This window comes from Callospermophilus lateralis, chromosome 18 (assembly GCF_048772815.1).
Source record: "Callospermophilus lateralis isolate mCalLat2 chromosome 18, mCalLat2.hap1, whole genome shotgun sequence".
NCBI lineage: Eukaryota > Metazoa > Chordata > Mammalia > Rodentia > Sciuridae > Callospermophilus > Callospermophilus lateralis.
In genome coordinates this window covers 9,842,311-9,867,367 of record NC_135322.1, presented here as the reverse complement: position 1 = coordinate 9,867,367, position 25,057 = coordinate 9,842,311, and the positions used below count along the sequence as shown (strand labels likewise).

The window sequence follows — 25,057 nt, the reverse complement described above, 5'->3', positions numbered from 1 at the left end:
TGTGGCTGTAGATCATTCATTCTCGTTGTTTAGTGTTCCAGTATGAGAACAGACCACAATTTATCCATTCTTCTGTTAATTAGCATTTAGTTAATTTAGTTCCTAAATTCTGGCTATTCTACATGGTGCTGTGTAACTTTGTTCCTATATTTTTTGGGATGGGCACTGGGGATTGAACCCAGGGCCTTGTGCATGCAAGGCAAGCACTCTACCAACTGAGCTATATCCCCAGCTCATGTCCCTATGTTTTAATGAACACATTTATGTTGGGTACATATATTTAGGAATGGAATTGCTAGGCTACAATGTTTGCAAATGTTTTGCTTAACTAGATACAGCCAAAGGGTCTTCCAAAATGACTTTAGGTGTATCAGCCACACACAGGTATGAGAATTCTCTCCTCGTCCACTCTTGGTAGTTTTCTTTTCATTTTATCCACTCTTGATTAGCAAATTTGCAACAATTTGTGCTCCTTGTGCATGCACTGGATTTTGCTATCACTTGCCATATCTCATTTGCTATCACTTGAATATCTCATTTGGTAGCAATTAGGCCATACTCTCTTATTTAATGGTCCATTCCAGGTCACTGCAAAGGTACTCTAAGAAGAATGCTTCCCACCCTTGAGCAGGCCTCTTACTACTCTTGATTTTGCAATAATAATAATAATAATAATAATAACAATAATAATAATGAATGTTTATCAAATGTCAGAACAAAATACGTAGATTTTGACAAAACATTGAATAGCTGAGCATTTGGCCAAAGGCAAAAAAACATAATCATAATATGAATTTTAGGGAATATAAAAGAAAACCTGAAATTTTATGAGAAATTTTAAATTGTGTGGGGTGAGGGGGCCAGGGATTGAACCAAGGGGCACTTAACCGCTGATCCACATCCTTACCCCTTTTTATTTTTTAAATTTGAGACAGGGTCTCAGATTTGAGGCTTAGGGCCATGCTAAGTTGCTAAGGCTGGCTTTGAACTTGCAATCCTCCTGCCTCAGCCTCCTGAGCTGCTGAGATTATAGGCATGCACCACAGTGTCTGGAAGAAATTTTAAATTTGGATCATAATTTTACTTTAAAAAATTTAGTAAACAAACTTTAAATGTTGGTTATTATAACCTTCATAGCATCATCAGCTACAAGGTGCTCCCTCTGGCTACTCTACTTCCAATGAATGAGGCTAAATGGCTACAGAAAGAACAAGACTTTTTTTTTTTCTTTTTAATCATCTCTGCTAATGGTGAACCATCAAGCTTTCTTCTTCCCTAAAAGTAATTGATGGGAGTGGAAATTTTACCTCTTCTTCAACCCTTAAGCTTGACTGTCCAGTTGATGAGGATGTTGTTTCACTGGGAATAATTCCACAGAGTGAAGCTGCACACTGCTTTTAAAAAGTTGCTCGGGACTCTTTTCAGAAGCTGACTTAAGACTTCTGCTCTTGTTTTCTGTTGCAGTAATGCTTTGCCAAACAGCATCAATTCTTGCTGCATTTGACCTTTGCCCTACTTCCCAGTAATCTATTGATACATAGTAAGTCACCCCAAAATGTAGTGGCACCGAACAATTATTTTGTTATACTCCTGGATTGAGTGTGTTGAGAATTCACACAGGGTACAACAGTAATGTTTTGTTTCTGGTAGCCAATGTCTGGGACTCAAATGCAAATGATTGAGTGACTCTAATGGGAAGTAGATTCATTTGGAAGTTTCTTCGCTCATATGTCTGGTGCTTTGGGCTGAGATGCTATGGAGCTGTGCTTAGCTGGGCACTGTTAACTGGAGCACTGGTGGCTTCTCACTATGGTTGTGCCTCCTCACAGCATGGCAGCCAGAAGACAGCTGAATTTCTTACTTGAAAACTCAGGCATCCAAGAATGAGAGTGTTCCAACCAATAGGAAAGAGGATGAACCTAGCCTGAGAAGTCACAAAACTTCCCTTCTTCATTACTCTATTGGTTCAAGGTGAGAGGGCAATCATACAAAATTGATCCCACCCATGTTTAGGGATGCCAGAGATGACAATGAATTAGGCATTCAGTCATTTGGCCTCACAAAGGTCAATTCTAAAACTGAATGCGAAGAAGAGATTTTCCATGGAATGCCAAGGTCAGAATTGGTTTTTCATTGCATCTTTCTTATGCGAGGTCCCTGAATCTTCAAAACTTCAGATGCGAAAAGTTTCCTGGAGAAACGGAAGGCACTTGGAGAACGCAAATCACTTCTCTGAGATGAAACTGCTAGGAAACAGCATTGCTAGGATGTCCTGGCAGGAAACAGAAGGCAGCTCAACACTGAGCCACTGAGGAGCACTTGATCAACTATTGTAATGCCAGGTTCCTGGGACCCCAATAGACCTCCATCGGATTCTGGAGCCGAATCTGATGCAATCACACAAGAGTCTTTATTGCAAGCTCGAGCTTGGACTCACAACTGTTCCTGACACAGCGGTTCCAGGGAGTGAGTCCTGGTCCTTTGTTCAGTGAGAATTTATAGTTTTTTGGGGGATACTCTATGCGTCACAACATCACACAGCAAATCATTCCATACCGTGGGAAAATCAAACAACTCTTAACATTGATTAGCACATTCAATGGCAGATACAAGTTGAGTAGGAGTGCTTGGTTAATACAAAGGGGGATTCGTTTGAACTGACTGGTTTAGGCCACAAGAGGTGTACGTGCTAAACTACATGGTTTCCCAACATGTTATCAACCACCATAAACTACTGGGGGGTCACCTGGCATCCCAAGTATTTTCCCTGCCTCATGCTGATTGGAGGTTGCTAGGGGGGTTGCTATGGGTCCTCACCTAGCCGAACTGAGTCAACTGAGTCAGGGACACCTGGCCCCACAGACCTCTCCTGTTATTTACAGACAAACATCTCAGCAGGGTGGGTATGTGCTTAGGAGTGCTCTGTGGGTTTTTTTCAAGGACAAGGGTCATGCCCCCTTCCTTAGGACAGGCCTTGAGGTAGAAGCTGCTGTTATTTATTTTTAAAAATGGAGTCACATCAGTTTCTCACTATAAACAAAGGTGTTAAGGCAGCAAGTTGAAGAATCAACAAGGTCAGGTGATGCACTCATCTCAGGCCTAAAGGAGTTGCCTAAAAGGGAGGGAGAGATTTCTAGAAATTTCTGGAAGGTTCCAGAACCCAGGAACTGTAGGGAGAGAATGCTGCTCCAAACGGAGCTGTGGCTATTATGAGCGGAACTAGAGGCGGGGGCAGAAGACATCAAAGCTTCTCTTTCCTTTTGCTCTCTGATTTCTGGTGTCTCCCAGGAGGGCAGAGGGTGAGAGTTGTTTTGTGCACAGCCATGGACGTCAGCGCCCCCACCCCATCTCGAGACCCACACCAGGCAGTCAAGGGTGGAAAGAGCGGGTCTGCAGGGGCGATGGGGGGCTCTCTAGACCCCTCGCGGGGTGCACCCCTGAACTGTCGCAGTTTTTGCATCAGCTCGCTAGACCCTACTGCAGAGCCCGCCGCAGGCCACGCCGCCTCTTAGCAACCAGCCTCCGGTTGCCATGGAGACCGCCGGAGCTGCGGGGGCCGAGACCCGGCGCCGCGGTGCGGGAGCAAGTGCGCAGGCGCGCGCTGCGACGCCAGGCTCGGTCGGCGCAGTTGCTGCTGATCGGGCCCCGCTTCGCGTGACTCGGCGCGCCGGAGCGGGGGCGGACTGCGGCTTCCTGCCCTGTCTGGCTCCAGCCGCAGCGCCAGGGCGGCCGGAGCCGGCTCCTGAGGAGTGGCTGCACCCCGGGGCCTCTCCTTGGCCTGGCTGGACCGTCGGAGGCGGGGCTGCCCGGTCCATCCCTGCCGCTGGCCGAGCGCCAGCCCCGAGGACCGTTGCGCCAGATCCCGGGATTCGTGTGAGCACTCGGGCCCCGGCTGGGGAGGAGGGTCTGGGAAAGCGCGAGGCCGCCTGCGGGCCAGCCGCAGTGGGCCGCTGAGATCCGGGAGCCGGGCTAGCTTCCAGGGAATCTGACCTCACCCTCTTGTGACCTTGCAGGATTCCTATCTGGGGACCCCTGCAGCTCACATCCACTTAGTAGGCCCTTTGCGTGGGGTTAGAGCGACCAGATGTCGGAGGCTATGGCAATGAACCTTCTGGAGGATTGGTGTCGCGGGATGGAAGTGGACATCCACAGGTCCCTGTTGGTCACGGGCATCCCAGAGGACTGTGGCCAGGCAGAAATCGAGGAGACCTTGAATGGGGTCCTCTCGCCCCTGGGCTCCTACCGCGTGCTTAACAAGATTTTCTTGAGAGAGGAGAACGTGAAGGCTGCCCTTATCGAGGTTAGCGAGGGTGTGAATCTGAGCGCCATACCGCGGGAGTTCCCAGGAAGAGGAGGTGCCTGGAGAGTGGCCTGTAGGGACCCCACCCAGGACGCCGAGTTTTTGAAAAACCTGAATGAATTCCTGGATGCCGAGGGGCGCACGTGGGAGGATGTGGTCCGCTTGCTGCAGCTTAACCACCCCTCGCCGTCCCAGAACCAGCCTTCGGAGAACTGGGCAGAGACTTTGGGGGTGCTCCTGGGGGCTGTGGTGCAAGTCATCTTTTACATGGATGCGGAGATCCGCAGTCGCGAGGAAGCTAGGGCTCAGGAGGCCGCGGAGGCAGAGGAGGCAGCAGCCTGGGTATCCGCAGCAGGGAAGAAGGTCAAGAAGGAGCCGGGGCTGGCTGCAGAACTGGGTTCCACCTTGAAGATGGAGAACCCCCGTCACTGGAATGCCATGGAAAACCAGGGTGACCCTCCCAAACCTCTAGTTCGCAGGGCTGGAGCTAAGGCTCGCTCCAGGAGAAAGAAGCAGAAAAAAAATCTCAAGCAGGAACCAGTGCCCTGGAAAAAGCCCAAAGGCAACCGTCCCAGTAGCTCCGCCTACTTGGAGAATCGCAATGCCGGGGATGGTGAAAGCATGGAGATCTCCGAGTCTATCAAGAGCAACAAAAAACCATGTGTGAAGCAGGAGGAATCAGCTCTGAAGAAGCCTTTGGCAAAAAGTGCCTGGAAGGTGCCCAGGGATCCGCCTCAGGAGGCCTCTAGGGAAGTGGAGAGCCCTGCAAGCACCGCTCAGTTAGCTCAAGATGGTGGTCAGCAAAGGCCCCCAAAGAAGAAGGCCATGGGCTGGGCCTCGGGAAAGAGCCCTGCCCCCATGAGGAAGAAGAAGAAGGTGAGCTTGGGCCCAGTCTCCTACGTCCTGGTTGATTCCGAAGAGGCAAAGAAGAAGCCCATGATTGCAAAGAAGGCCTCTGGCTTGAGAAGGGATGTGTCAGCCCAGAAGGGTCCTAGAGGCCTTCAGCACTCCAGGTCACAAGCCTCAACATCCAGGGGTCTGAAGGCCAAGCCAGGAGGTTCCCCTCGGGCCTCCAATGGTGAGGATGACAGCATGTGATTTGGATGAAGTGGGAGGAGGGGCAGAGGGGCCTACAGGGGTGGTAGCCAGGCAGGTGACCCAGGATCCCAGTGCAGTGGAGGAGGTGGATGACCCCCGGGTGAGGTTTTAGAGGGTGAGAGCCCAGGCTCCCTCCTAGGAGCTTCGATTGCACCCCCCCCAGCAAACCCACCCACCCACATGTCATGGATGAGTGGCTCTGTGGTCACTGAACCACTGCACATAACCCATCTCTCTCCACAGGAATTCAGGTTGGGGATTGTACTGTTGGTGGGTACATGGATTTAAGGATGAGCTTTCTGGAGACCTGATTGGGGGATGGAGTGTTTGATGACTCAGAAGGGCCTGGGAGGTGGCAGTGTCCTCCGGTGCTTCTCCCTGCTTCTTCTCTTGAGCTCTTATACTTTACCCACAGATTCCAGAAAGCTTTGAAGGGAGACCACCCATGCCCATGGAGGTGAAAGAAGACCAAGGAAGAAGTTCCAAGTTAGAAGCAAAGCTTTCTCTTGTCATTGAGTGAAACAAGACTTGGCTCTTTGAGGGACCCAGTTTCTAAAGGTCTGGCTCTCGGAGGTAAATGATATGAGATCTTAGGTCTTGGGAGGAATTGGGGGAGGGAGGTGTGTCTCTCTGCCTTTTTCTCTACTAGGCCAGCTTTTCACCTCCTCTTTCACTCACCCTCAGAGGGAGGAGGGTTGGTAAGTGGCTTGGGAAAATTCTAGAATGTTCATTACCTTTTATGCATGGGCAGGTTACTGTTTCGCTCATTCATGTCCAGCCTTTCTCCCCACTCCCTGCTTGCTCTTCTGGATGGTCAGCTAACCTTCAGGCTTGGTGTTTGAAGAGCAGGGCACCTGCTTTCTCCCCTCCAGCCTCCCTGGGCCGTGACCGGCGGGTGAGTTAAGCCCAGGTCTTGGATGCACACCTGGCCCTCTTGCTCCTTCAGTCTTGAGCTTCCATCCTCCAGTTGTCAAACTGGAAGGTGGTTCAGTCCCAAGAGTTCTGGGAAGAGTGACTGTCTGCCTCGCCATTGAAGTAGTCAAGTTTGAGAGTCTGTTTATAAAATTGGCACTTTGACTCCTGTTTTGGGCTGAAGCCCTTTCAGGAAGCAGGTGGAGAAGAGGGGTGGTTAGTAGGGAAGACTGGGTCATTCCTGGGTTCTTGGCTCTAGTTCCATCCAGAGCCACCAGACTCACCAACTTTGAGGCAGAAGCCACTTCTCACATAGAAGAGGGGGAAAAAGTCTTAAAAATTAGCTGTTTCTGCTATCTGGATTAGACACACTAAATCAGAACAGATCGCTCCGTCCCATAGTGTGTGTGTGGCGTGCGTGTGCGTGCATGTGTAAGAGAGAGGGCAAGGGCCCCAAAATACAGTTTCCACACTGTATTTTGGGGAATCCCAAGGCATCCACAAAGATATAATCCAAATCTACTTTCTCATGTGTTTTAATGTGTGAAAAACAAGTACTCAAGTATGTTGTAACCCAGACCAGTCACATCGAGAACTATCAGAATATTACCTTGTGTTTATAGGTTAACTTGTTTCTGTACAGGTCTGTAACTAGTCGTTTCTGCCTTCTCTTTGCATATAATTAAATTGCTTGTAAATGTGACCTGATGAGGAAGCTTGGCAGTGGGTGGCTCGGTCCTGCGCATGTCTGAAAGCTCGTTTCCTGTTGTATTTCACATGCTCTCGTTCTGCTGTGACCCTTCAGCTGTGTGATAGCAAGTTACCATGTTAACCCGCACACAATGATATCCTGTCCTGGAGTTTTAGCTCTCGCTAGTGTTCATGGTCTCTTTTTCTGACTTTGGTTTTTGTGGTAAAAATGTGAACAATTGTTAGATGTTGTTAGTGATTCAACTTTAAGACAAATTTCTTGTGACGATTCATTTCAAAATCCTGCATGAGTCTCACTGAAGATATAGAAAACAAGAATGGTTCCCACCTGCAGCTCCTCCTCTCCGCCTCAAGGTTTGTCTTGGTTGTGTGCAATTAACACGGGGAGGACTGGACTCGCAGGGTGACGAGGCTGCAGCTGCCCAGCTCCTGAAATTCAAGTCGGGTCTATGGGGGCTTGTTGTACAAAAGGTTGACACCAGGATTAGTAAATGTAAATGTATATGCATAATAAAGTTCAGCAAATTAAGTATCTCTTCAGTCTTCTCTATAGGTGGAGAGCACGGGGACTGCTTGATCCGGTAAGGAACCCCTGCTATCTAGGCCCCCTCCTCCACCCCAGCTACTGCTGCAGCCAGCAGACCTGGGTTGTGGCCACAGGATTGGTAATTTCTCACGAGAGGAGAAGCCATTTGTTCTTTGCTGTGGTCCTTCCCTAATGATAAAATCTCCCATAGATCTTAGGGTTTCTAGAAGTTCTATGATAGACCAGGGGTGTGTGGAGTATCTGGAAGTGCTAGTTTATTGTAAAAGCAGCTGGGAAATGAAGACACTTCCTCCCTTTTCATCGCCTTAGGCAGAGGCTGAGGTCTTTGAATTAAAAGTTAGTTTTCTTCTGTCCAAGCCTTTCCCCCCCAGGTACTCCTGAACGAGGGTGGCCATGGATCAGTCACCTGGAACCTCTGTTTAAAATGCCCTATTTTTATGGGCCTACCTGCAGAATCAGGATCTCTTGGCATCTCTGGGAATCAGCATCTTTCCCCTGAGAATTCTGGTTCATGGCGTGGATCAGAGAGCTGTAGGTGGAATAATCAAGACTTGGGGAAGGGAGTATCCTCGGGTCAAAGCTGGAGTTTTGTGGAGGATGAGCAAAGGATAATCCGGAGGGAAAAGACAAGAGACCTCAAAAACCGGTGGGGTTGGAGGACGGGAGCTGTGGCCTTGGGGCTGGTGAGGATCTGGGAAAATGCTTATTCTCTGGTCTTTCCCACTGCATGATGGGAAAAGCCACGTTTGGGCAAGATTGACCTCCCACAGTGGTAGTCACGTCTGGTTATATTCAGGCCACTAGGGAAATCTGGACGGCCACCATGGCCAGAAGCAGGGGAGATCTAGGACAGGACCTGGGTAAGGGGTTGTGGGCCCCCAGGAAGCCCTTGGGGCAGTGACTGGTCAGGGTGAGCCTGGGGGCAAGGCCCAGCCAGGGTACTGTGGGGAGTTGGAGCAGAACAGAGGAGCGCCATGGACACTAGGAGCATCAGGAGGTGTCGTTTCCTTGTGGGTTTATGCTGTCCTCCAGCCAGGATTACTAAGTATCACTGTATGACAGCCAGAGACCAAACAGCTCCACGCCTCCAGGAGCCACATGCTTCTGATGGTCACCCTGTAGGGCAGACAGCATGCTGAGTACCGGTGACCACAGGTGGTGGGGGCTCTAGGGTACGCTGACCTTCGCTGTGTTGCCCAGGCTGTCCTCAAACTCTTGGGCTCGGGTACCCCTCCGGCCTCAGCTTCCTGAAGAGCTGGGGCTCCAGGCAGCCAGGCCTGGCCAAGCGGGCTGTTGTGCGTAGCAGTGGGTAGGGGTTCTTCGCCGAAGCAGTGCTCCAACAGACCTTCGGAGGGACAGGGAGTGAGGTGAACACTGGGGCATGGCATCCAGGCAGAGGGAACAGTCAGCATAAGGGGAGGCAAGGAGGCTGGTGTGACCAGAGCAGATTTGGGAGGCGGATTGCCTAGGGCCAGTGGGCTCCAGGGAGGGTGGATTTGTTATTCTGGGGGGTGGGGGAGAGGGTACTAGAGATTGAGCTCAGGCGCACTTGACCACTGTGCCACCTCCCTTTTTTGTATTTTATTTAGAGACAGGGTCTCACTGAGTTGCTTAGTGCCTTGCTGCTGCTGAGGCTGGCTTTGAACTCGCAATCCTCCCGCCTCACCTCCCAAGCCGCTGGCCTTACAGGCTGGTGTCACGGTGCCTGGCTGGATCTGGGTTTTAAACTGAGTGAAATGGGAGCCCTGGGCAGGTGCTGAGCAGATCTGACTCAGGTTTTCACAGGTGTCTTGGTTGGCTTCTGTTGCTGTAACAGAATACCTGGAAGTGGGAGTGTTCATGTATCTGTAAACACTAGAGGTTTATTTAGAGCACAGTACTGGAGCTGGAAAGCCCGACAGCATGGTGCTGGCATCTGCTCAGCGTCAGCCTGACATCTGGTGAGGGCCTCATGCTGCGTCACCATGGCAGTGCAAGCTGTTGGCTCAGGTCTCTCTTCCTCTGATAAAGTCACTAATGTGTTGCCACCAAAGGTGGCACAGACCTATAATTCCAGCAATTTGGGAGGCGGAGGCAAGTTCCAGGCCAGCTGGGCAACTTGCAAGATCCTTAGCTCCTTAGCACGTCCCTGTCTTAGAAAATAAAAAGGACTGTGGATGGGGCTGGGCTGGGGCTCAGTGGTAGAGCATTTGCTGAGCACAGGTGAGGCCCTGGCAGATCCTAACACTGAGCCACTCCCATTCACGGAGACCAGGTTTCTCAACCAAAGCTGTTTTACCTGACCCAGAGCTTTGTATAAATTAAGTCATACAAGGTATAAGCTTTTTTGTTTTATTTTGATTTTTTTTTTTTTTTTGGTGCTGAGGATCAAACCAGGCCTCACACATTGGCCTTGAACTTTTTTTTTGTTTATTTTGAATTTTTCAATTTGCTCTTTTTAGATACACCTGATGGTAGAGGGTATTTTGACATGTTATACATGCATGGAGTATAACTAATTTTAATTAGGATCCCATTCTTGGGGTGGTGCATGATGTGGATTTCACTGGTCGTGTATTTATACATGAACATAGGAAAGTGATGTCTGATTGGCCTTGAACTCTCAATCCTCCTGCCTCAGCATGCACCACCACACCTGGCTGAGTTCATTGCTTTTTAAAGAAAAAAAGTAATACATCTCTGTGTGTTAAGAAAAATTAACAGCAATGTTGAAGAAGCCTGTTGGTTCTCTCCTCTCTGTATTCATCCCCTCTTCTTTGGATGATTTACCTATTTTCTTCTGAAGAACAGACCTGCATCTACACCATCACCACTGCTAGGCCCAGAGATGTTACATGACTCAAGGCCAGCCAATCAGAGCATTCCTTTCATCAGGCTACAGTGATTGAGCCAATAAGACTCCTAGGAGTTTGACACTCTGAGGAATAAAGTCTTTTTTTTTTTTTTTATGTTGTAGATAGACAACATCCTTTATTTTATTTTTTAATTTTTATGTGGTGCCAAGGATTGAATCCAGTGCCTCATGCATTCTAGGCAAGTGCTTTGCCACTGAGTTTCAGCCCAGCCCATAAAGTCTCTTTTTTACTGGAGTCCCTCACCAGTAGAATGTAAATCTGATGCTGATGGAGGCCTTCTTGCCACCACCTGGACAGGAAGTACACAGGCTCTGAGGCAGGTTATTTCTGCTGTGTGGGAGACCAGTATACATGGAGTGGAAGTGAAATAGTAGGAGGTGAGGTTACAGAGAGTAGATTTTCTGAACCCTAGACAATCAGTAGAAAGCAGGGCTAGAAGAAAGAGAATATTGTTGACATTTATATACGAGCCTGGATCTAGCCATACCTGAAAGCCAAAACTGTTTTTGGTTACATAAGTCCATAACTAACATTTTTCTTTTTTCTTCTCCCCCCACCACCTGACAACATCCTGAATTAGCTCATGTCATACTTGAAATATGGTGGTACATACATACCTTAATCCTAGCGGCTCAAGAGGCTGAAACAGGAGGACCACAAGTTCAAGACTAGCTTCAGCAACTTAGCAAGGCCCTAAGCAACTTGGTGAGAACCTGTCTTAAAATAAAAAGGGCTAGTTAGGGAGGTAGCTCAGTGGTGAAGTGCCTCTGGGTTCAATCCCCAGTATCCCCCTGCCATAGGATTACAATGAAAACTAAATCACCTTTCCACCCTTGACCTCCTCTCTTCCTCCCCAGAGGAAGTGTTAATAGTTTCTTGCAGAGATGTTCTGTGTACTTGGAACAGTCCAACATTTACATGCAGATATATTCCTTATCCTCCCTTTATTCACACAAATAGAACACCATACACATTTTTCTAAACCTTAATCTTTTATCTGACATGTCTCAGAGCTCCCATGTTCGTGATCTTGCTGTATAAAGTGTCCGAAACAGCATTCAAACTAGCTAGAGAGAAAAAAGGGATTTACTGGCTTCTTACTGAAATGTCAGGGGCGATAACTTCAGGTATGTTTCTATCCAGCTGCTCAAAGAACATCCTCAGGATCCTGGTTCCCTGTCACTCTGAGCTCCCTGCTCTCTGTGGGTTTGTTGTTAGGCCAGTCTCTCCATGGGCTGCCAGGTCGCTGCCAGGAGGGTAAAGCTGTTAGATCCTTGCAGCTCCCTGGGAAAGTGAGTGTTTCCTCATGGCTCTAGTCAAGTCTCAGGGGAGACTTTTCTCTCTTTTTTTTTTTTTTTTGGTACCAGGGATTGAACCCAGGGGTACTTAACCACTGAGCAACACCCCCAGCCCTTTTTGTTTTTTATTTTGAGACAGGGTCCCTCTAAGTTGCTGAGGCTGATCTCAAACTTGTGCTCCTCGACTAATGTGGACTTTAAATGTTCATATTTGGCATGCATTTCACTGCATGTAAATTACATTTTGATAAAAATGTTTTGTGAAAAGTAACAAGGGGTTATTTTAATTTCATCTTTGCAATTTTTTTTTTGTTGTTGTTGTTGGTGTTGGTGTTGGGATTGGAACCAGGGCCTCACACATACTAGGCCAGTGTCCCAACACAGAGCTACACCCCAGCCCTCATCTTTACAGTTCTGTGCTCTTAATATACAGCCGAAACCATAGCAATGTTGTATACTAAAATCACAGTCTGAGATGGGCCAGCTTAACACCGACTGTGTGTGATCATAGCTCTTGAGACAAACCTGCTCTCACCCTCTCTGTGCTGTCTAGACTCCTGATCCAGGCGCTGTGAATTAAGACCATTGTAGCCGAGGGTGGGTGTGCACTTGAAATTGTGCATCCAATCCACATCTCAAGGGTGTGCATGTTACACTCAATTTAATGATGGGGGCAGGTCTGTGGGGGCTGCTTGGTCCAGGTGAAGGTGTGACAGGTCTCTGGCCCAAAGGAGTTTTTGGAATAGTTTTCCTGCCAACTGTGACCTTGACACTGACAAGGGGAAGGTGCTCAGGTACTAGAGGATGTTCAAGACTCAAGGTGAGCCACATTTCTCATCCCTGACTTGCAGGTGGCCAGGCTGCATTCACCAGTCCAACCCTGGTGTTGGAAAGTAAGCTACTTAAAATCCCTTGCTTTCTGAGAATGGAACAGAACATTCAGGACACTAAAAATTCATGTGGCTGGATTAGCCTATAGGTAGATAATCAAAATGGATTATGAGACTCTGAAATAAATAGAATTGATTGATGGTAAAGAATTAAGCCAGAAAAATGGTAGGACAGAGTAATGAATACAGAAAGAGAGCTTCATGCCTCTGAAACCCTAGACTCTGACCACAGTGCTATTTATTTTAAATCAGTAGGAGAGAAAAGAATTTCCTAAACTTAGCTGGTGCTTAGAAAACTGGCTGGCTCTTGGGAAAAAAGGAATAAAGTTGGATTCTCTTCCTTCTCTTTTGTGTCCCCAAATACTTTCCAGATGATTTGAAGATATCAATGTAAAAAATGAAATCAGGTAACATTTAGATAAGAACAGGAACAGTTTACTTATACATTTGGAAGCAGAAGGCGTCTTTAAGGACACAAAGCCCAGAAGTCATAAAGGAAAAGATTAATCAACCTGACTATTTAAACACTTTGTCCCCAGGAGGGGAAAAAACCCACAAAGTCAAATGACAACCAACAAAGGGGCAACACGTTTCCCGCAAGGCTGGTGGGGTCGGGATTCATTTCCTAGGTTCACAAGGAGCTTGCATATGCCAAGGGAAGACCTCAGAAGGGATGTCAAGTCACAGGGAGAAGTGAAGAAAGAGCCCCCAGAGGCGGCTGGCGCTAGGCAGGCGGCTGGCGCTAGGCAGGCGGCTGGCGCTAGGCAGGCGGCTGGCGCTAGGCAGGCGGCTGGCGCTAGGCAGGCGGCTGGCGCTAGGCAGGCGGCTGGCGCTAGGCAGGCGGCTGGCGCTAGGCAGGCGGCTGGCGCTAGGCAGGCGGCTGGCGCTAGGCAGGCGGCTGGCGCTAGGCGGCCTCCCTGGCGCTAGGCGGCCTCCCGCGGCATGGTGGCGCTGCCGCCCCGCTACTAATGAAAAGCCTTAAATGAGGGGCAGCGGGCGCCGCTCTGCCCCGCCTTAGAGGCCAGGGCGCGATGCCCGAGAGGCTGACCCGCGCGCCCCCCCACCGGCAGGCCGTGGCCTGGTTTTATTTTTGCGGACCGGACGGACCCCGCGGCCACCTCAGTGCAGCCGGGCACTGTCTCCCTGCGTCACAGCCCGGCCCGATGAGGACCCGGGCAGCGCGGGGTGCGGGCCTTCATCGCGAGGCCACAGTGTCCACCCCACACCCCGGCAGCTGGCCCCAGGGCCACCTAAGGTCCAGGCCACACCCCAACCCTGGCTGTTTTATTAGAGACGGGGTCTCTCGGAGTCGCCGAGGCTGGCTTTGAACTCGCGAACCGCTGCCCCGGTTCCCCGCGGTCACGCGTGCCACCGCGCCTGCCCCTTGCCCGTCTCACGGCCACGATGAGCGTGAGGCCGGACGTGGCGTAGTCCCACCATCCAGATTCCACCTGGTGACCCCCCCGAAATGTCCAGAGAGCCCAGCGCTGGGGCCGGAAGGACGGGGTCGCTTAGGCCCGAAAATTGGCATCTCCTTCCGGGGCAGGACATGGGGCTCCAGCGGTCAAGGCCCGACATGCACCAGCTGTGCCGCAGAGGCGCGCCCGAGATGCGCGTCATGAAGCTTTTATAAAAGACGCGGCCATTGGAAGAAATCGGGTTACGTCATTTATGGGACGACAGAGGAATGTCACGCAGTGGTTGGGATGACCTGGCTGGCTGCTGACGTCCAGGCCGCATTTTATTTTTTTATTTAATTATTTATTTAGTGCCGGGATTGAACCCAGGGGCACTAACCACTGAGCCACATTCCCTGCCCCTTTTATCTTTTATTCACAGACAGGGTCTCACTGAGTTGCTGAGGCTGGTGTTAAACTGGTAATCCTCCTGCCTCAGCCTCCCAAGCCACTGGGATTACAGGTGTGCACCACCACACCTGGTAGGCCACATTTTAAAACTTTTTTTTATTGAAAAGTAAATTGTTATGGTTTAGATTATCAGGTGTCCCCCAAAACCTCGTGTGCGAGCATTCAGAGGTGAAGCAATTGGATTGTGAGAGTGGTAATCCAATCTGTGGATTAATCCACTCATGTGGGTTGACAGGGTGGTGACTATAGGCAGGTGAAGTGTGGCTAGAGGAGGTGGGTCACTGGGGGACATGCCTTTGGGGTTTATATTTTGTCCCTCTGCTTCCTGATTGCCATGCCCTGAACTGCTTTCCTCCTCCACACCCTTCTGCTCTGATGTCCTGTCTCACCAGGACCCAGAGCCGGGGAATGGCCATCTATGGACTAGGACTTCTGAGCCAACAGAAATTTTTCCTCCCCTAGTTTTTCTTCTTAGGTCTTTTGGTCACAGTGACAAAGCTGGCTAAAAACTAAGTGTAACCAGAGCGTTCATCTGTGCACATTTTCACCAACAGAGCACACCTATGTAACTGGTGCCAGGCGAGGTCAGCCCCTCCCCATTCCCCACCCCACCTTGCACAGGCAGTGCCAACGCAGGCACACGAACTAGTGCACAAAGCACACTGCAAAAACAGATGCACCAGGCTGGGCATGGTGACGCCTGCCTGTGTTCCCAGCGACCTGAGGCAGAGGCAGGGGGCTGAGGCAGCAGGATCCCAAGTTCAAGCCAGACTCAGCAATTTAGGAAGATTGTCTCAAAATAAAAAATAAAAAGGACTGGAGATGTAACTCAGTACTAAAGCACTCCTGGGTTCCAACCCCAGTACCAAAAATATTTATTTAAATTTTTTGGAGCTGAGAATGGAACCCAGGGCCTCCCACAGAGTGGCAAGACTCTGCCACTGAACCCCACCCCCATTATTGCCACTATTTAAAAAGGATAATAATACTTCTATATATTTTATTAAATGCAGTGAAAAAATCTTTGTTTCAGGAAGGTATGGATTTTTTTTTTTTTTAATAGTGAATGTGTTTGGAGTGACAGAGGGAAAGAAGGCAGAGGGGGCATCTGGAGCCCTCAGGGTTTGGTTTTGACCTCTTGTGCTTTGTCAGTTTCCCAGCATGCATGAACAATTTTTGTTTTTGTATAGAGGATTGAACCTAGAGTGCTCTACCACTGAGCTACATCCCTAGCTGTTTTATTTTATTTTGAGACAACTTCAAGTTATTTTTAAAATAATAGACTCTAAAACAGGCATGCGGGTTCCTGCCTATAATCCCAGTGAGTTGGGAGGCTAGAACAGGAGGATTAAAAATCAAGGCTAGCCTCAGCAATATAGCGAAGCCCTATTTGAAAGAAGGAAAGAGGAGGACTGAGAATGTAGCTCAGTGGTAGACCGCCATGGGTTCAATCCCTGTACCAGCAAACTAAAATAAAATAAAGACTAATCACCAACATTCAGTTTTTCAAAGAGCTGAAAACGTTAGTGTGGTGCTATGATTTTATTGGACATTTGATTTTGACCCTCAGTCATAATGATCAACGATCTCAGAAATGCTGGTTAGAAGCGAGGAGTATGAATGATAGTTGTTGATCTCATATGACTCTTAGAATTCAATTAATCTTGGTGTCTTGAGTCACTTGTCCAGGGTGCAGGATGATTGACTGTCAGCATAAATAATCAAAAGTTTTAAAAACACTACTTTCATTTTAGTATATAAATGGGTAAAGATGGAAAAGAAATTGGCAAATTCTGCATAGCTCAAATAATGCCTTTTGATCTTTTTCCTGGAAATTATAATTGTCCTTAAATATGAAAAGAAAATGCATTTAATACACTGTAGAAATGAAAGATATGAATGCTTAATGAAAAATGTTTATGAGAGGCGGCGATCTGAAGGCTGGCATCTCTAGGATGCCATGTAGCTCCACAACCCTGAGGAGCTCCTTCTAACTTGTGACTCTGCTTTTCTCTATCAGGTGACTTCTGTCTCATGGTCTAAAATGACTGCGTTAGCTCCAGTCATCAAATATAAACTCCAGTTAGCCAGGAAGGGGAAGAAACAAAGAAAGTCCTCTGCTTCCTTATTCATTCCCAATACTTTCTGTAATTTGGAAATTAATGAAATTTCTGCATAGAAACAAAAATGGAGTTCAGAGACTACACACTAAGGAAGGGGATAGAAAACAATGAAATTCACAGCACAATCAGCACAGTCTACTTCAGATGTGAAAATGTGGCTTTAGCCTTGGGTTCAGTGTTTGGAGAGCCAAGTGTCTCCAACCATCTGCTCCACCTTCACCTCCCTGACCCAAGTAAGGCCAGAGAAGCCATGGTTGCCTAGGCGACTGCCCAGCTGATCCCATGCTTGGTTCAGACACCAAGCAGATCTCTGTCAGTGTCTGAACACACCCTACCTGGCTTATAGTTCGTGAGGTAAAAGGAATGAAATTCTCCTTGTGTTCTTTATATGTTAATTTTTTTTCAGTTGAATTATGAAAGAATAACTTATTTGGCAAGAGTGAAATGTGGAATACCCTCTTTCACCACTTCTATTCAACATTGTCCTTGAAGCTCTAGCCAGAGCAATCAGACAAGAGAAAGAAATTAAAAGCATATAAATAGGAAAAGAAGAACTCAAGACTATCACTATTTGCTGATGCCATGATTCTATATTTAGAAGATCCAAAAAATTCCACCAGAAAACTTCTAGAACTCATTGAGTTCAGCAAAGTAGCAGGTTATAAAATCAACACCCATAAATCAAACGCATTGCTGTACATCAGTGATGAATCCACTCCATTCACAGTAGTCTCAAAAAATAATAAAATACTTTGGAATCAATCTAACCCAAAAGGTGAAAGACCTCTACAGTGAAAACGACAGAACACTAAAGAAAGATCTAGAAGAAGACCTTAGAAGATGGAAAGATCTCCCATGCTCCTGGATAATTAATGTGGTCAAAATGGCCATACTACCAAAATGGTTATATAGATTTAATGCAATTCCTATTAAAGTCTCAATGACATTCTTCATAGAACTAGAAAAAGCAATCATGAAATTAATTTGGAATAATAAAAGACCCAGAATAGCCAAAGCAATCCTCAGCAAGAAGAGTGAAGCAAGAGGCATCCACAATACCAGACCTTAAACTATACAACAAAGCAATAGTAACAAAAACGGCGTGGTATTGGCCCCAAATTAGACATGTAGACCAATGGTACAGAATAGAAGACAGAGACAAACCCACATAAATACAGTTATCTTGTATTAGACAAAGGCACCAAAACATTCACTGGAGAAAAGATAGCCTCTTGAACAAATGATGCTGGGAAAATTGGAAATCCACATGTAACAAAATGAGTAAACCCCCATCTCTCACCCTGCATGAAACTCAACTCAAAGTGGATTAAAGACCTAGGCACCAGACAGAGACTCTGCACCTAATAGAAGAAAAGGTAGGCCCAAATCTCTGCCATGTCACCCTAGGATCTGACTTCCCTAACAAGACTCCTAAAGTGCAAGAAGCAAAATCAAGAATCAATAAATGGGATGGATTCCAACTAAAAAGCTTCTTAACAAAGAAAACAATAAGTAATGTGAGGAGAGAGCCTATAGAATGGGAGAAAATCTTTACCACAGGCACCTCAGATGCAGCATTAATCTCCAGGATATATAAAGAACTCAAAAAACTTAACACCAAAAACCCAAATATCCCAATCAATAAATGGGCTAAGGAATTGAATTGACTCTTCACAGAAGAAGAAATATGACTGATCAACACATATATGAAAAAATGTTCAACATCTCTAGCAATTAGAGAAATACAAATCAAAACTAAGATTTCATCTCACCCCAATCAGAATGGCAATCATCAAGAATACAAACAATAAATGTGGGCAAGGATGTGGGGAAAAGGCACACTCATACATTGCTGGTGGGAATGCAAATTGGTGCAACCACTATGGAAAGCAGTACGGAGATTCCTCAGAAAACTTGGAATGGAACCACCATTAAACCAGCTATCCCACTCCTCGGTTTATTCCTAAAGGACTTCAGCACACTGTAGTGACGCAGCCACGTCAATGTTTATAGAACTACATGACTGGTGGGATTCTACATCATGTACAACTGGAAGAATGAGAAATTACACACCATCTATGTATGATGTATCAAAGTGCATTCTACTGTCACGTATAACTAATTAGAACAAATAAAAAATAAATCCGAATAAAAATAGAGTGAAATGCTGCAATCATAAATGATCGTTGTGAAATATGCTGATTTTGAGACCAAAACAACTATTAACAGGCTTACAACTATTTACAGAGAGAAATAGAGGTGCATATCAGAGAATATGGTGTCTGTTTCTGTCAGAAAGTCGTTATACCCTCTTTGAGCGAGATGAAGCTGAAATTAACATTTAAAGTAATTAAGTAAGAACAATAAATAGAGATCGGGTTTATTGTGATTTACTATGATTCTCATCTTACAGGATTATTTTATTATAATAATTATATAATTAATAGTTCCGCTGAACCACAACCTCAGTCCTTTTTTATATTTTTTATATTGACAGAGAAGGTCTCACTGAATTGCTGGCTTCAAACTTGTGATCCTCCTGCCTCAGCCTCCCAAGCCACAGGGATTATAGGTATGTGCCACTTCTCCTCATCCAGTTAATATTATATAATTTTTGTTTGTTTGTTTGTGTGTGTGGTGTTGGGGATTGAACCCAGGGCCTTGTGTGTGCGAGGCAAGCATTCTACCAACTGAGTTACTGCCCTATAATTCTTAACAGTACATGAAATAACCTTAAAGAGCCACATTTAGGGCTGGTGATGTAGCTCAAGGGTAAGAGCACTTGCTTAACATGCACGAAGTCCTTGGTTCGACCTCCAGCATCACAAGAAAAATTTAAAAAGAACCATATTTAGTATTTCATTATTTTTTACTGCATTTAGGCCACAGTATACACACAAACATGCAAAGACACGTGAACATGTAAAACCAATTATACATCTACATTTACAGATACGCTCCTGTATATTCACAAGGGCACAAACATACAGATCAACATATGTGTACATGCACACGCATACATACACACATGCTCGCATGTTGATACGTGCCTATGTATACAGACCATATATATATATGCTGGTACATATATATGTAAATATTTTTTCCTCTTTTGGAAGGAAAATGAGAACCTGCTGTCGTTCCGCTTTGGGGAGTAGGGGACAAACAGGGCGGGGTGGCGTTCTATTTTCGGGGCTGCTCCTGTGAATGCCCAACACTGCCTATCTTATTTTAAACTGTCTAAGGGCTATTTTGGCCATGAGCTGCTGGGTCACTTCTTGTTTGCATCTTTACATGGCTCCTATTTTAAAATAAAAATCAGACCACTGTGACCTAAAAACAAAATGTGCTGGGAGCCAAGACCACATTCATCTGATTGACTCTTGTAAATCTGTTGCCAAATAAGACCCGGAGCGCCGACCCCAGCACCCTGGCCCCAGGCGTCCTAGCAAGAGGGTCCAAGCCGGCAGCTGCCGCGGCCACATTCCTTGGGCTCTGAGCGGCAGCGCCTGCCAAGGACAGCCTCGGCCTGGTGACATATGAGCTTCAGAACAACAAGCGATTGTGCAACGAGGGGAACACAGGGCTTGTGTTCTGGCCGGGGCTTGGTGTGGATCAGGGGATGTGAGGAGTTTTGCATTCTGCTCAGAAACAGTTTTACAAGGTTCCATCACACCCCACCCCACCCAGATCCTCTGGATCACGAAATAGGGGTGAGAAGAGGCAGTTGTCTAAACACTGTTATGGGGTTGCTGGATCCAAGATGTTAGTGAAAGAAAAAGAGACGCATTCCATAGATTAAAATACACAGGAAAAGCAATGCTTTATTTACCTTATTTTTATTTTTTAGATGGGGTCTCACTGGGGTCCCCAGGCTCACCTCAAACTCTTGAATTCAGGTGATCCTCCCACCACAGCCTGCCAGGCAAACACTAATTTAAATGTTAGAAAAAAATAAAAATAAACTCCTTATACAGGTTGCTTAAAAAGATGTTTTCGAAATAAAAAGATCAGGGACACATCAATGGAATGACTTCCAGCGTATGCACTCACAGTTTTGCCTTATTTATTTTTGGACCACGTGCAAGTTTTAAAATTCGAATGTATGGAGCTTATTCCTCAGAGTTGTTGGGGTTTGTTTCTCTGCCTAAGAAAATATCCCCCTCCTCCCACCAAGACTATATATTGATTCACCAAATTTTTTTGGAGCCCTGGGTGGTTTTCTGGTTTACATTTCAATCTTTGATCCATCTGAAGTTTATTTTGGTGACAGGAACACAGGAATCTAGCTTTTCTAGATGTTTGATGGCTTGGCCCTTGTCTTGCCAGGGGGTTGGCGACACTGCCTTCATCAAATCCGAAAATCTGGGGGCTGGAGTGGAGCGCAGTGGAAGAACCTGTGCCCAGTTAGCACCCCTGAGAGCCCTGCACACCTCCAGCACCAAAAAAAAAAAGAAAATCCCACATTTGGGGGCACCAAACAGTTGGAGACATTGCACAGTGACGACCCGGGGCACATCCGGTTACGTTCCTATAGTGACTGTTTCTCCACCGCCCCTCTCGCCCTGCCCCACCGAGCCCCAGGGTCTGGTGCAGAGGCAGGAGGGATCTTGTTTTGCTGTGGAGTAAGTAGGGCTCCTGCAGCTGTTCCCACAACTCAGCTGGATGTCACAACTGACTGGTGAACAGTGCCCGCAGGCGCTGCCCTGGACCCGTGACTGTGTCCTGATTTGTTTATGGCACTGTGACCAGGGACCAGGCTCCCTTCTCCATGGCAGCTGTGCCTCAGGCTTCCTGTCCCTGGAATGAGCGTGACCAGGCATGGGCTTTGCAGAAATGCTCTGCAGAGTTTTTCAGGCACAAACAGGCCCACACCAAAAAAAAAAAAAAAAAAAAAAAAAAGCCTGAAACTAACCAACTGGCACAGGCAGGGATACAGCTTCCCAAACAAGGGTGCTTTATGAGAAGAGCAAATATTTGTCCAGAAGCGGCAGGAAACCTTTCCAAGAAATGCAGAAAAATCTGGTTAACTGAGCAATATTGGTAAATGTGGTTGGGTTAATGTAATTTTTTTTTTTCGTTTTAAAGTATGGTGGTGTTTTAATGTAAAGAAGTACAGAGAAAATGGGAAGTGTCCTACTGTCTGTCCACATCAGCATTCTGAAATGGTGAGCAAGAGCTACAGCTGGGGACTTGAGAAAGGCCCTCCCTCCCTTCCACCCCATGCCCCCCAGAAGCAACCGCCTTCCAGAAAGAAAGAAAGGAAAAAGGCTGCTACGTAACTGATATGTATATGTATTCTCTTTCATTTATACAAAAGTGATCATGTAGCCTGTGGCAGGGACAGACGAGGCAAGGCACCGGAGACAGCAGGACACAGTTTTATTTGGCTGCAGCCAGGTTCAGGGAGCACAAGTTTTGCTGTCATCAATTAATCCCCTGAACCCCGAGTTCAGGGAGTTTCAGAGTTTCATACCCAGCATGTAAGGGGAGGGGCTCCGAAGTTCACAGTCTGCAGAAGTTCACAGAAAAGCTGCTTTTTCTCTCACTGTTCTGGGCAAGTTAACCCTTCAAGGACAGCACCTGAGAAGGGGGGAGCCTCTTCTCCCCTCCTTCCTCCCCTGCCGTCTGTTACCCTGGGCCCATTTGTAACTTATCTTAAAAATGTAGACATCTCTGTGAAGCCCAGCTCAAGGCCAGAGGCCTTGTTTGCACATTTCTTCAAAGTACTATATTTGATGAGTTTGTGAAAACTAGTAAGGGGGTGTCCAGCACCTGGAGGGCTGGTATCTTCTCGGCCAGTGGCCAAGTAAACAGGGCGACACGAAAATAGGAAGTTTATCTACACTGAACTCTCTTGCTGACAGTCTTAAAATCAGCCATGGTGATGATTTCTGAAGCAGCCCAGTTAGAACTTTTCTGTGGAGAAAGGGGGTGCCACTTCAAGCTGGGCACCAGTGGTGCACATCTTTCATCCCAGTGGCTCCAGGGGCTGAAGCAAGAGGATCCCAAGTTCAAATAATAGGGCTGCGGATGGGCTCAGTGATTGAGTGCCCCCGAGTTCAATCCTGGTACCCCCCCAAAAAAAAAAAAAAAAAAAACCACCATCAAAAGCAAACCATCACTTTTGGTGGTGGGTTTTCTTTTTTTGTTTTTCATTTCTTGGAAATGTTTCCTGCCGCTTCTGGACAATATTTTGCTCTTCTCATAAAGCACCATAGTTTGAACCTTGGTATTTTTCACCTAATAAAATATTTTAGAAATCCCTCTCTACCGTTCTATACCTAAACTCCTCTTTTTAATGTCTGTGGAGAGTCCCATCTTCCTATAGTGGTACCACAGTTTATTTTAACTAGGCTCTTCCGCTTTTGTTGGTGCTGGGGACTGAGCCCAGGAGTGCTTTACCACTGGGCTACATCCCCAGCCCTTTTTGTTTTGAGACAGGGTCTCACACTAAGTTGCTGAGGCTGGCCTCAACCTTGTGATTCTCCTGCTTCAGCCTCCTGCATCATTGACAACACCAATTTTTCAACAATTCATATTTTTGGTGCCACTTTTAAATCCTACCCATATTGAAAATTGTGCTTGTAAGTTAACACATCTGCTTCCACAGTCTGTATTCTCCTTTTCTTCAGTCTGTAGTGACCTGTAATAATTATCAGGTTCATAATATGTTTTGATATTTATCAAAGCCAAGCCTGGGGTCACTATTTACTCTCTGTTTTTGATTTGTTTATTTGTTTATTTCAGACTCCCCACTGCCATGCTCACATATTGACCATTGTAAAAACTGCTCTCCATGGGATGTGGTGACGCATGCCTGTAGCCCTGGTGGCTTGGGAGGCTGAGGCAGAAGGATCACAAATTCAAGGCCAGCTTCCACAACTTATCTAGGCCCTAAGCAATTCACTGAGACCCTGTCTCCAAATAAGATACAGAAAAGGGCTGTGGATGTGGCTCAGTGGTTATGCATCTCTGGGTTTAATCCCTGGTACCCAAACATAAATAAATAAAAACAGCCACCTGGTGTTCATCGAAAATGCTTCAGTTAAGCCACACAGGGTATTTAAAAAGCAGTGATAGGAAATATTTGCTTCAGACTTTGGCTCTGCAATATTCTGTAAGTGCTCAGGCTTAGTATCGAGGAGTGAAGGTCAGAGGAGAGACACTGGAACGCTCCTCCAGGGGGAAGGGGTCTGTGGTCATTGACCTCAGTACCCATTTGCCATTGTTCCAGAACACTCCACAGAGGCTGGAGCCCCAGGCTCTGCTTTACCTGAGTGTGACCCGATTTGTGCTCTTATAGGCTCCCTTGCTTTTCAAGTTTTGCAAGAAGGGACGAGCCCAGGCTGGAATTTAAGAAATTGACCTTTGAAGGTAAAAGCTCTCCTGAGAACACGTTGATTAAAAATTTTAACTATCCATCAAACAGTGACAGGCTCAGCTTTCTTCCCAAGACAGATCTGGCGGGGCGAGGGGACGTGGCTTCCACACCTGACACACGGGCTCAGCTCCCTAGTTTTCTTTTCTTTAGTTTTTTTTTTTTTTTTTTTTTTTTTTTTGTGGTACAGGGCATCAAACCCAGGTCAAGCTGCTGCATGTTCTAAGCTCATGCTCCCAATTCCTCATTTTTTTCTAAAGAATCAAGGCCACTTGTCTTTTAGGTTGAAGTCCAAGGCCCACAGGTCCCCTCCCGAAGCCTGTCCTGGCCCCTCCATCCACAGCCCATGTGATGGCGAGCATCCCTGTGGCTCTCTGGGCCTAGCTCGATTCTGAAAGTGAATTATTAAAGAGACGCTCAGCTGTAAGGACCAGGAGCCAGGATGTAAGCAAGTGAGCTTGCTCACATAACAAAAGATCTAGAAGCAGGACGATCCAGCAGTTGGTTCAGTAACATCTAATGTCCCAGGTTCCTTTTGTCCCTTGGCCTCACCACCTTTAATAATCAGCTTTGGGGCATGGGCGTTGTAGGCTCGCGCTAGAGCACTCCCCTAGCATGTGTGAGAACCTGGGTTCTACCCCAGCACTGCAAAAATAAGCAAGCAAGCAAGCAAACATTGGCTTTCAGGCCTTTGCTTCTCACTGAATGGCCACAAAATGACTGCCATCGTCTGGGTGTCACAACTACATTTGAGGCAGGCAGAAGGAAGAAACCCCTTCTCGCCCATGTTTACAGTTGCTGTTTACTGAGCACTTACTGTGTGCCAGCCACCTTCCCACACACAGACCCTTCTTACCATGCTACAAGCTAAATTGTCCCCAAATTACTGACCAAGAAACAGAGGACCTGGAAGATGAAGAAATTGACCATATCAAGTTTCTACTGTGGTAACGAATTACTGCAAATTTAGTGGCCTGAGGTGACATGTGCTTATTATCTGATAGTCCTGGAAATTAGAGTCTACAAGATGGGAGGCCCAGCTGGCTCCTTCGGGAGGCTCCAGGGAGGATGTTT

General features: G+C 46.9%; 1 protein-coding gene and 1 non-coding gene across 2 annotated transcripts; one reads left to right on the top strand and one right to left on the bottom strand.

The window, feature by feature from the left end:
• Window positions 1-154: 154 nt before the first annotated feature.
• Trnaa-ugc (transfer RNA alanine (anticodon UGC)) lies at window positions 155-230 on the bottom strand. The gene has a single exon. It is a non-coding gene; the product is annotated as a tRNA-Ala (tRNA).
• A 3,411-nt stretch (window positions 231-3,641) lies between these two features.
• Window positions 3,642-7,550, top strand: Pnma8a (PNMA family member 8A). The gene is made up of 3 exons (XM_077105760.1): window positions 3,642-3,873; window positions 4,014-5,378; window positions 5,814-7,550. The coding sequence occupies exons 2-3, from the start codon at window positions 4,085-4,087 to the stop codon at window positions 5,828-5,830; spliced, it is 1,311 nt and encodes a 436-aa protein (XP_076961875.1). The 5' UTR covers window positions 3,642-3,873; window positions 4,014-4,084; the 3' UTR covers window positions 5,831-7,550.
• The last annotated feature ends 17,507 nt before the right edge of the window (window positions 7,551-25,057 follow it).

What these genes read in the sequence shown, in the direction of transcription:
- Pnma8a (XM_077105760.1), top strand. Translation starts at nt 4,085, where the DNA reads ATGTCGGAGGCTATGGCAATGAACCTTCTGGAGGATTGGTGTCGCGGG.